The 12,846-nt window shown below is 34.7% G+C and overlaps 2 protein-coding genes across 5 annotated transcripts in view; one reads left to right on the top strand and one right to left on the bottom strand.

Annotated features, from left to right (window-relative positions):
• Positions 1-12,846, bottom strand: part of LOC135130174 (uncharacterized) — a 90,791-nt gene that overhangs the window by 52,783 nt on the left and 25,162 nt on the right. For all 4 annotated transcript variants that reach the window (XM_064057528.1, XM_064057525.1, XM_064057526.1 and 1 more), the window contains one exon: positions 8,770-9,191. In XM_064057528.1, coding sequence (XP_063913598.1) covers positions 8,770-9,191 — 422 coding nt within the window. The remainder of the gene's footprint in view (positions 1-8,769; positions 9,192-12,846) is intronic.
• Positions 5,494-7,731, top strand: LOC135130221 (uncharacterized). Its single transcript, XM_064057575.1, has 4 exons — positions 5,494-5,648; positions 5,712-6,046; positions 6,101-6,465; positions 6,516-7,731. Exons 2-4 carry the CDS (start codon positions 5,769-5,771, stop codon positions 7,403-7,405), a joined length of 1,533 nt encoding a protein of 510 aa, XP_063913645.1. The 5' UTR covers positions 5,494-5,648; positions 5,712-5,768; the 3' UTR covers positions 7,406-7,731.

Genomic DNA, 12,846 nt, shown 5'->3' with positions numbered 1-12,846 from the left:
CGATTAATTGAAAAATCGACAAATAAAGAGTTTATAAAAGTCAAAAGTTGAAAAATCGAAATATTTAAAAATCGTAAAATTGAAGAGAAAAACTGAAAACCGAGAAATTGAAAAATTGAGAAATTGTAAAATCCAAAAATTGAATAATAAATAGGAGTAAACTGAAAACTCCTCAAACTAAACTTTCGAAAAACTGAGAATTCGAAAATTGAAACAGCAAGAAATTATGGTCGAAACCGTTTAGGATGTGTATCAGATCACGGATCATGGCTTATAAATCAAATCGTTTCCGAACGCTTAGAGTCGACATTGGCCTGAGTGCGCTCTGGTCTGTAGATCAAACAAGTTCTCAGAAGACGAACTGTAATTCGTGTGACCTGAATTAAAGTAAAGGAAACAGTAAGCAGCTTGTAATATTCTGGTAAATCTAGTGTCAATTTGTCGAAAGAAAAACGCGTCGTTAAAAATGTTATGACATTTTTTCTATTATACATAGTTTCATTCCTAGTTAGAAACAAACACTGTTGCCAACATAAGTCCTCAACCGTCATTTAATTTGAACTATGACGCTTCTTTATGTTCTCTGGAAGAGCTACTTATACTATTTTCTCGATTTTGACCCTTATTTACATTATTTTAGCTTTTTTACAATAAAAACTGCAAACATTAATTTCGCCTTGGAGATTTTTTTTGGTAAAGTCACTGGTAAAATAGTTATCGTTGGTGTCACTGCCCATCGTCATGGCGTCCAATTTAAACAAATGAATAATTGTTTATTGTCAGCGGTTATGGCAATTTTTTGGCAGAAAATGGAAATTTTTGTGCGATATAGGTAAAAACAAACAAAATTTTACTAATAACATGAACTGTAGGTCTTAAATGAAAACAGGCCAGAGACGCCCCCTGAGCTGCGCGATTTGGCTGCATCGGCAACAAACGATTTGGTGCCAGCCATAGATGTTAAATTAAGTTACGTTAAGTAGAGTATAAGGTTAAAATCTATGGTGCCAGCCAGCGGCGAAGAAAGGCTGTCGTACCAATTCCTTAAACAAAATGTCACCAAAAATTGAATTGGAAGAGAATCTCTTATTGCATGATTTTGCGTGCTGGAAAGTGCCATTCCAATGTCAAAACAGAGAAAAAAAATTCACGCCAAATTTGTAAAAGTTATGACGTCATCAATGATTTTTTTAAATGAGACGCTATAATTTTGATCGGATTATTTAATAAAGCTTATTTTTCTACATATGACAATGTGGCTTGCATAACAAAAAAAGAATGGTGGAAATTAATAACAGACAAAATAAACATGATATGAACATGAAACAAAATGAAATCCAAATAACTAAAAATTAAAACAATAATCTGTCAAAGAGAATCGCTTTTGTCAGTTTCTTAAGTGGGTTTAATAAAATAATAAATACTTTTTGGCTGTATGTAATCCGGTAGTTTGCGACTTGTAAACAAATATGTTTTTTGTTTGTCTATGCTTCTGTCTGTTCAACGAAGTACATTTTGAACGACCTCCCATCGATAGAAGCACAGTTAGTAGAACTGTTACAAAATTTAATCAAACAGGAAACGTGTTCCAAGATGTGGAAGACCACAAATAAACGATAACACCAAATTGAATCTTTTGTTATCATTGGAACACAACCCCCATGTAAGAACGACGGAAATTGCTTTATAAAAAAATGTCAGCCAGTCGTTTCTGGTAAAGTTAAAAAAAAAGAAACTGCAATACTGCATGCATATAAAGTTCAACTCAGCCATGAACTATCAGAAGATGATCTTGACAGACGATTGGAATTTTGTGAAAGCTTCATGAGACATTGTAACGACAATCCCAATTTTTAAATAGCGTCGTATTTTCGGATGAAGCAACATTTTACTTAAATAATACCGTAAACGATACAATTCTTGTTACTGGGCTGGAGAACAACCTCATTGAGTTCAAGCGGCACACACCGGACGTCCCCAAAAAATTAATGTTTGGGTGAGAATAATAAACAAAAGATTCCTTGGCCCATACCTTTTTCACGGAAATTTCCCAGCAGATCAATATTTAGATCATCTTAGAACAGCAATGTTGCCTGATCTAGATAATCCACAAAATGTAGATCGCAGGATGTGGTTTTAACAGGATCGGGCACCACCACATCATGACGTAAATGTAAGGGTTTTTTAGATAATTAATTTGAGGGAAGGTGGATTGGAAGGCGTGAATCAATAGAATGGCCACCCAGGTCTCCGGATCTGACACCCCTTGATTTTTTATGGGGACATTTAAAAAGTCGTGTTTACATGAACAGACCCGATCATTTAGATGACTTGAAAGCACGAATTCGTCATGAAATGACACCTATAAGTCCCCAGAGTATTGAAAATTCCATCAATGAGTTCTACCATCGTTTGGGTGAATACGGAACAGTTTAAACAATTTCTATAGCATAAATTTTAATTCCAACGTATTGTTTTTATTTATTTAATATTTATCATTAAAATCAAGTTTATTTTCTTTGTTATTATTTTTCTCAATTTTTTTTTGGTTATGCGATCCCTACATCAAACTACATTTTCATATACAGAAAAATAAGCTTTATCAAATAATGAAATCAAAATTATACCTTCATGTTTAAGAAAATCATTGATTCGTCATAACTTTTACAAATTTGACGTAAATTTTTTGTGACATATGTCAAAAGATGGAGAGTAAAATAAAAGGCTTGACATGTTTCTGCATTTTCCTCAAAAACAAATGCTGCGCTTTTTATGAATTTTGTGTATTACTTTATCATAACATACATGGTGGTATAAAAAGGGATGGACTCTGGTGGATTAGTTTTCGTCTGCTTTGCGCACCAGCCATATGACGTCACATTGCCTTGAAAACCGTGCTTGAAACGCTCTTCTGACCATTTCGAAAGCTGTCAAATGTCAATTTATCAGTAACATGTGAGGCTATAACTGAGGTTGAGATTCGATTCAGTTTTTAACCATGGGTTAACTTATCTTCGAAGGTGCTAAAGTTGAAATCAGATGCTAATAACATATGATTATGTATGATTTGCAGTTCTGCTGTGTCACTCGTTACGTCCCTTGCTGTACATAATCATAATAATCAGTTAATGCAATTTAATTCGATTTTCGTCGCATTTATTCGGATCATTTCGGCACAATAGCCACCTCTATTGGTCGAACGTAAGCACCGCAAGAAACTTCCGTCGCTTACGGACCCGCTTCCGGATACGGAGTTGTTATAAATGCATGTTAGCAAAACCTGATGTTGAACTTTCTTCCGTTACGTTATCCGGGCCCGTTTGCGTATGCGGAATAGCTATAAATCAGCCTTAAGGATCCGTCAAATTTATTTTGTAGTTTCATTAAATAGCACTGGTTTAAACGGAAACAAATCGTGCGACGGCAACGGCACAGTTCCTCTCTCACAATTGTAATTAATTAAAAGGTTTTTATAATCGAAAATGTTTGAATTTTTGGAAATGTTAACATGTAACATCATTTTTTTTATTGTTTGTAAAGACACAGGTTCATGTTAAATTTTTTAACTGTTTCTGGTTCTAAAAGAGTCATGAATTTGTTCAAATAAACCACTTGCTAGGTAATTCACTTATTTAGGGTTCATTCTTTTCTTTATCAAGTTGTAACTAAGGTTTCTGGATGTTTTTACTTAAGTATTACAATATAGCACACTTCTTCATTTCTCACTCAAGAACGCTAAAATTTCATTTATGGTATTTTAAACTGATCTAAACGTTGGGCCATTTTGAGAGAAAAGGCCTTGAAAATTACGGTTAAATTCATACCCTCGTGGACGACTGGAAAAACAGGTTCAATAATATTTTTGCGACTTGAATTAATTAAACATCTATTTCCGAGACCAGCTGATTTTGATTTTGATCCTATTGAGTATGTGATTTTTTTTTTGTATGTGAATTGGGGTTTTCGATCCACGAGATAATCTGTGAATGCGATCTGATATTATCAATAACTTGAAATAACAATAACTTGACATTGTGTAAATTCTTTGTTGTTTTAAGCTGTTGACAAAGTGTGTCATAATTTAACTTCATGTAACTTATTTCTTGTTTAAAGATCTTGATACAATGTGTCATGATAGAAATTCGTAGCTTTGCAGTCCAGTAATTTATTTAATCATCGCTAGAACTTGGAGAGTACAAATTTCAAATTGATGCTGTAACTTGTGGAAGATATTTTCTGATTTGTTGTTTCGAAATTTAACTAAATACATTTCTTGTAGACTTCGGGCCGCAGAAGCCACTTCTGACCTCATTTCTTAGAAAACTAATACCGTTTTTCCAGAATCGTCCACTGCAATATCGCAATTTTTAAAAATATCAAAAATTCGATACAACACGTACAGAAAGAAGATCTTGCGTCATTCTTCCATGTCGGTGCATGTTTTCAAGTTCAGTTCGGATTGCAGAGTTTTTGTTTGGATTAAAGAGACATCGACTTCAACTAGCCTCTGTTCGGATTACTGGATTTTCGGATTATAGAGTTATTCTGTATTGTATTCCCAAAATTTTCTGGGAAAATGGAGTGAGCTGTTCCTGATTTAATCAATAAAATAAATTGGCTTATTTATTCATTTTTTTGAGCCACCTATATAAGCAAATCTAAAAAATATCAATGCAATCATAAATCACAAGTAAAACTCATCATATTTTGCACATTTTAGGTAGAATGTATTCGGCAAAATTTTGAGATGACGTCATCAATTTTTTGGGCGGAATAAACAGATACATTTCGCTTAATAATTTATCATACTTACAATAACTTTAAAACGTCTGCAATACTTCAAAGTATTTGGTTTTGCATTTCCTGATTTAATCAATATAATCAGTTGACTCACATGGACCAAAAATGATATTTTAAGGTTGTTTATTAGCAGAAATTTCTACATAGTTCAGAATGAAATGAAGCTTAGAAAATAAGTAGAATTGAGTCGAAAGACATTACTTTTAACAAATATTTTTCTTATAATTTTTGTTTCAAATTTTAAATATGTGTAGCTCCAACGTTGTAAAATGTATATAGAACAAATGAGCACTGAATCGATGATGTCACCAAATTCACAGATCTTTCAATGTAATATTGATGCTTAGCAAAACAGCTTTTGCGTGTCAATTCTTCTTTTATACAACAAAGAATATGCTAAATCTCAAATAAAAAAAAAACTCTATAAATTGAGACATAAATAACGTCAATTCTGTAACACGAATTTCAATATTCCATGCCATGCCGAATGACAAATTGAGTATTTTCAATTAATAGGACCTATCTACTGAATAGTCGTAAACACGAACCGACCGAGGCTTACTACATGTTAGTAAGAGATAGAAGTTTGCGCATGATATGTTGGGTACACAACCAAGATCTTTACCGCAGTTTTTAAAACAGCGAATCAACATCGTGTAATTTAAAACAACCGCCGTTCTGACCACGTGCGGCGTAAACCTGCCATCGGTGGCAACTGAGTCATATCGGTTTGTCATTCATTATTCATTGTGTTTTTTCAAATTGTTGGTGTGATTTGCGTTTGTTTGAGTGTTTTTTGTAAAATCTCGATCTTCAAGACAACAGCAGCTTGCTGTAGTGTGTAAAAGGTATGACATTTGAATAAAGGTTATGTCGATGTTTTTATTAAATACATTTTAATAAACTTTTAGTGGACGGTTATTCAGTAACGATCTCTTTGGGAAGACGTAACGGGCATTTTTTTAAATATGTGGACCACGGACCTGCTTGCGTTCAGCACCTTTAACTTTGACTGCTGCAAAACATTCTTCGAGAAGCAAGGATGGACGTCAAAGCAGATGTCAAAAGGCTATAAATTCTTTGCTGAAGGTTATGTTCACAACCTGAAAGTTTCTGGCTTGCATTTGTGTGCACAGTGTTATCGAAGTCAAAAAAAAAATGAAAAACCCCATACAATGAATATGGTTTTTGAAAAGACTGAGGAAGATTTAATTTTAACTGATTCACACTGTACATGTGAGGCCGGGTTGGTTGTCTAAAATATTGTTTTTGCTGTAATGATTTATAAATTATGTTACAGAAAGAGCAGGTCATGCAATCATTTAGTTGGACTTGGATATCATCTCCAAGATTTGATTTGTAGAGGGATCACTCAAATGGAAAATGTTACATGCACCTCACAACCCATGATATGGAACAAACCTAGAGGGAAAAAAATTTTGCCGGAAAAAGTCATTGACATACCATTTTACAATCCGTTGAACTGTAGGAGGAAGAAGTCACCGATTCACTGTAAGCGATTCAATCCACTTAGACATGATGATGCATTTCTAAACAAGAGGGAAATACTGAATCTTACTGAGGCTGTCAAGTCATCCGTCTTGAAGATTGGGTTTAGTTATTTAATAGGCAACCCTTCCACAGAAACTGTTACATTATTTGATAGTAAGATTCATGTTAGTAATAAAACTAAGGTACTAATCACATTGTTATAGATGTATCAGTCCCTTCTAATTCAGTATTGGGAAACCAGTACAACCCAGAAAGGCAAAGGAACAATCTAGACATTTGGAGGATACAAGATGAGATGCCTATAAAGCTACCACTTGATAATGCTGAAGCAAAAAATGTTTTATTGAGTGAACCACCCATAGATGCCATTGAAGAAATTTCTTTTGACAAATCTTATGAAATAGAACGATTAACAAGACAACAAGCTTCTTCAGCACCATGGTATAATGAGCGAAAATTTCGTTTAACAAGTTCAAAATTTGGGGAAATTTGCAAAAGAAGAAGCTTCAATGCAGAATATGTAAAGAGCATTTTTGGGAATAATGATTTGTCGAATGTAAAGGCAATCAGGCATGGGGTGGAAAATGAAGATGTGGCAAAAAAAATGTATTTGGAGGAAACACGAAGGACAATGTATAAGTGTGGCTTTGTAGTGCATCCATTTGCTAGTCATCTAGGTGCAAGTCCTGACGGCGTTGTATTTGATGAAGTTCATGGATATGGACTTTGTGAAATTAAGTGCCCTTACAGCAAAAAGTGGGAGACGATTAAGGAGGCGGCAAAAATGAAAATTTTCTGCTTAGCGTTAGAAAATGGCCAGACATATCTAAAAAGGACCCATAATTATTACTATCAGATACAAGGGCAAATGTTAATTACAGGACTCACTTGGTGTGATTTTGTTATTTTTTTAAAAAATACAAGAGAATTATACAGGGTTAGTCACGAGAGAATTACTTCTGAAAATAATTTTTACGCAACCCAAAATACTAATACCCTGTACCACTTGATATTATCTAGATTTAAAATGAAATGCCTAATCCATGATTGCTTTGACTTTGGCAGTGTCACTTTGACGTTAATTAATTTTTAACATTTTTTTTCATCGTTGACTCGCCTCTAGAGCCCCATTGGATCGACGACATACAGTCAGATCAATCTGGGCTATACTGAAGCCGTAAGTGCTCTACCAATGTTGTCCGCCGCTAATGTGCATGTGTTAATTCGCCATCTCTGCGTCACCTAGAGCCTCTTCGAAGTGCAAATCTGCAACCTCTGGACTTCTTCGGCCATCCATTTACAAAAAAGCCGTAGCATCCCCCCAAAATGCCCAACATTTTCAACAGATTATTAGTTAAATTATTTACTTACTTGTTTGAGTTTGTGTTGTAACCTTTGAATAAAATGCCGTAAAAGGAATTTTTAGAAATAATTTTCTCGTGATTAATCGGTTGCACAAGATCAAGAGGCACACTGACAAATTATTAGCGGCGCCGGAGGAGATTTCCGACTGGCTGCGGTACCAGCATGGACACTCGCGTAACCTCCTTTTCCACAATTGTCAAAATGAGATTGCCAAACTCAAAGCAATCATGGATTAAGCATTTCATTTTAAATTCAGTTAGTATCAAATGGTACATGGTATTCGTATTTTGGGTTGCGTAAAAATAATTTTCAGAAGTAATTCTCTCGTGACTAACCCTGTATATTGAAAGAATTTAGTTTGATTCTCAGTTTTGTTTGAATATGTACAACAAATTAACAAATTATTATAATAGTCATTTTAAAATGGATGTTAGATGAAAATAAAGTTATATTTAAAATTTAAGAATAATTTAGTTACATAAAATACATATGTCTACTTCCGAAGGGGGAGTCTAAGATTGGTAAGTATGCAACTAATCGCGCACCTACGTCATCTGTCATGTTATATTTTTCCTCATTGCCAGATTTTAAATTACGCGGTAACTTTGTACGTGGTGACTGCGCATGCTGTATAGGGGTGTATCTTTTACGACTATTCAGTAGATAGGTCGAAATGATGTTCCGTACAACGTATTTTAAACAGAGCGACAATTTGAGAGACGTCTGTAAGAGTTAATGGAATTGTTTTCGCGTGAAAACGTTTATTAATTGCCGAACTTATAATCAAATGATGAAAAACACTGTTTACAACAACAGCCTCCTTTTTGTTTTTCTTTTTTTTAAGAAAATATCGTACTTGGCCTGTTTCTGTTATTTTGTTAAATTAAATTTAATTCTGCGTTTATTTGTCTTCTTTTTTTTTTGCTAATTTGTACATCATGTGTCAATAGTGAATGGTTCTTTAATAAAATAACGATCACTAGTTAAATTAATAATTTTTAAAGTGGTTTTGCGAAATTTTTCAGGGTGGCCGGTTTTTTTTTACGGTCAGTGTAACATAAAACAAACGAAAATAAAGTTATTAGTACTCACAACTTTTGTCATTATAAACTCTGGATATACTGGCTTCATCTACACTCCCTCCTATAATAGTAGAAATTAACTTCTCTATAAAGTCCCGCACATATTCTTTTTCGTGATAAGAGTGTGCATGGGCATTTTCTAATTTATTTTCAGTTTGCCCACTTTGATTAGAAACCATATTCTTCATCCAGTTCAAATTTTTATAAGGTAAGCAGAAAACGTTACGAATATTTTGCACTATCGAGGGTCGTTTCAGACAAGTGTAACATATCCACTCTTGTTTGGCATAATTTCTTTTTGAGCAACGTTGTTTGCACACTCTTTCTTCGCATGCTGAACATATCACAATTTTGACTTTTTCTTCATTTAACCTTGAACGAAGATAACTTCCACAAACAGCACAATACCACTGCAACGACGGTTTTCGACTTCTAAAACAAAAACATACATAATATTAGAAATCAACTTACTGTTAAGAGTTTACACGTTTATTATTAATCGATAATTTAGTTGTTGTGTTATGTTGCAAAGTTAATATGGAGTACAAAGATTTAAACATCTAAAAAACACGGCATTTAGCTGATAGAAACAGTAATTAAATCGATGCGTCCAGCTTAAGAAAATATTACGGCGAAAAGCACTATGACAAAACGATTTGTAAAATAAAAAACAAATTATTATCTGATAATTATATTTGGGTAAGCGCGGATGAAACAATAGACATTAAAGGTAGGTGTGTTGTTAATGTTATTGTTGGTATTTTGCAACCAGACATACCATACGAGCCTTTTTTAATTTCAACACAAGTTCGCTCTAGTGTTAACGCTGAAGAAATTGCCCAAATCGTAAAACAAGCTGTGGTAAACATTATCAACGCAGACGTTTCAAAAATATTACTTTTTGTTTCCGATGCTGCTGTCACAATGTTAAAAGTAGGACAACTTCTCAAGGAAGCTTTTCCAAATGTCTTGCATCTAACGTGTTTTGCACACGCATTTCACAGAATTTGTCAATTCTTTCGGAAAGAGTTTCCAGACGTAAATAAGTTAATATGCAGTTGTAAAAAATTTTTATTGCAAGCTCCATCTAGGGCAACGTTATATAAACAACATTGCTCTGGCTTACCCTTGCCTCCTCAACCAATTATAACAAGATGGGGACGTGGTTGGAAGCAGCGTTGTTTTATGCTCAAAATTTTCTTTTAATAAAATCTTTTGTTTTACAGTAGCCTGATGAGGCGGTCATTATAAAAGAATGTAAACAAACCTTACTAGTACACGATTTGCAAGAACGAGTGGAATTCATAAGCACCAATTTTAACGACATTTTACCTACAATAAAAATTTTCGAAAAACAAAATATTGCAGTTCAGTCTAGTTTTAAGAAAATTGAGGGTTTATTTGAATAGCTGAAAGGAATTGATGCACCAATAAGTACAAAACTAACAAAAAAAATTCATTCTATTGTGGCTTGCAACCCAGATTACAAAAATTTGAGGGGCATAGCTTTTAATGCATTTACTTGTGATGCATTGTGTGATCGGATTTGATTAACATTTTCTCTAATGCATCACAATAAGTTGTGATGTGGAAAGATCGTTTTCCATGTTTAAAGATGTTTTAACGGCAAAAAGAAATTATTTTAGAGAAGATCATTTAGAAGCGTATGTGGTGATACAACATTTTAATACAGCTAGAAACTCTCAAAATAACAAGAATTCTTCAGAAGTTAGCGCATAACCTTATTTTGTGTATCATTATTTAATTATTTGTTATTATTTATTTATTTTTATATTTATTTGTTACATCACTTTGCAAACACGCGAGTACCAGGGGCCTATTCCACCATTCACTTTGCAACTTTGCAGTTTACACTTTACACTTTTCAAACGTACTTTGCGTTCCACCACACCCATCATAATTTATTAAGGTAAAGTAAAATGAAAAGTGAAAAGTATAAACTTTACGTTATATTTTCTAATTTTCTGTTCCACCATTATAAAATTTTAGAAAGTAAAAGTGCAAAATTTACTCATTTTGCAATTTAGACGCAAAGTGGTCTATAAACCTTGCGTTGTCAAAGTGATTGCAAAATGATAAGAAGAATATTGTTTTCAAGCGATGAATCTAGTGAAAATGAAGATGAAAGACCACCAAGACGAAAAATATATAAAGAAAGGGTACATTTTACCACTGAAAACGACTTTGATTTTAAAGAAGCATTCAGGTTAAATAAGGTACACGTGAAGTATGTCTTAGGCAAAATCGGAGCTAGGTTAGCCCCTGCAAATAGAAGAAACCATGCTCTAACAGCGGAGCAGCAACTATTGTTGACACTACATTGGCTAGGGAATGATGCCTAGATGCATGGGATAGCCATCATGCACGGCGTAAGAAAATCGACAGTTTGTCGAAGTATTAAGAAAGTTGTCAACATCATCATTGATACAATGTTTCAAGAGGAAGTTAGATGGCCAGAAAATACACAAGACATTGCCATGGAATTTTTGCGCAAAGGTGGATTCCCATGTGTCTGTGGATGTGTTGATGGCACCTTAATAAACATCGATAGCCCTTCTAATCATGAAGAAGTCTACGTTGATCGCTATGGCGATCATTCATTAAATGTCATGATGATATGCGGCCCAAATAATTATTTTTATGCAGTTAACGCAAATTGGCCTGGAAGCGTCCACGATTCCAGAGTCTTTCGAAACACCGCAATTTATAGAAGGTTTGAACAAGGATGGAGGCTTTTTCCAGGAGCAGTCATTTTGGGTGACTCAGCTTACGCAACACGACCGTGGTTGATGACTCCTCTCCACAGCAACCCTGGTGCCGAAGATGAAAGGCGGTACAACAACGCCCATAAATTGACACGGAAAAAAGTTGCAAAGTGAATGGTGGAATAGGCCCCAGATAACTTGATTATCAATAAACTTTGCAAATTTTAAATTTTGAACGACTTTCCGCAAAGTACTTTTCAAGTCTTGGTGGAACACAAAAACTTTGCACTTTTCAATTTCTGAAAAGTGAAAAGCGCAAAGTGCAAAGTTTTCAGAAATGTTGGTGGAATAGGGCCCAGGTCTCGCCACTGCACTCGATGTAACTGACCGCATCGAGTGGTCGACATTACTGCGCGCGGAGAGTGCCACACAATACCTGGGCGTTTGCATCTGGTAGATAAATGTCAGGACCACGGTGGTAGAAGTAAGGTGTGGAAACAAGCCGCTCCAATTTGTTGAATAAAACACGCATCCCAGTAGGCTTATTTACTACGAAATAGTATGCAGCACAGTATGTCCATCTATGTATTAACATTTCAACTTGTCAGTGTATTTATGAATGAATTAAGTGACAGATTCGTTGGAGGGAAAATAAATCACAGCACAACGGTTTGTGGTTGGTCCTTGGTGTGAATCGTGTGATTGGTGGATGATTCGACATTTGTGATTGGGTAATAAATGACATTGGCATAAATGTCAAAGATTTAATGCAGTTTTCTATTACTTAATTTCAACTGATCTCTCTAGACGTCGCTGCGGTGTGGACAGCGAATGACATATAATCCAAACCACGCGATTTGTGTTTTCTACCAATGATTTTGAGGAAAGTTATGAATGAGGTTTCCACACCTTACTTCTACCACCGTGGTCAGGACAGTATAGATAAGTGTCAGGCCAGTGTTAATGACATTTGTAACCTGTCATTTAAAGTCGTCGTTTTTATTGTTTTAAGATTTTTCAAGTGTGAATTACAGTAATTCTCGTTGATCGAAGCTCAAAACAACAAAACAGTCGTTTTCAAAACTCCTGGTGGTTGCGTACGAAAATTTTGTTTTGGTGGTAGGAAGCGAAGACTGTGAAAATGGTTTATTCTGTTGAACAAGACATTTTCATTGTTATGTCTTGTATCGCAATGGGACTTCGTAAACGAAGAGTGTGTGTATACTGTAACCGCTTGTAAGCAAAAATATCTGGCCAAATACCGTCATGTAATAATTCAAGAAACATCATTAGAGGCGCACATTAAAGATGCAATCAACAGATTTGTTCGAACTTGCGCTGTCAACAAAGAGAAATCTCGG

Source organism: Zophobas morio, unplaced genomic scaffold (genome assembly GCF_036711695.1).
Source record: "Zophobas morio isolate AGI-343-1 ecotype UQ-CSIRO unplaced genomic scaffold, CSIRO_AGI_Zmor_V1 ptg000017l, whole genome shotgun sequence".
Classification (NCBI taxonomy): Eukaryota; Metazoa; Arthropoda; class Insecta; order Coleoptera; family Tenebrionidae; genus Zophobas; species Zophobas morio.
This window is presented reverse-complemented; position numbering and strand designations above follow the sequence as displayed.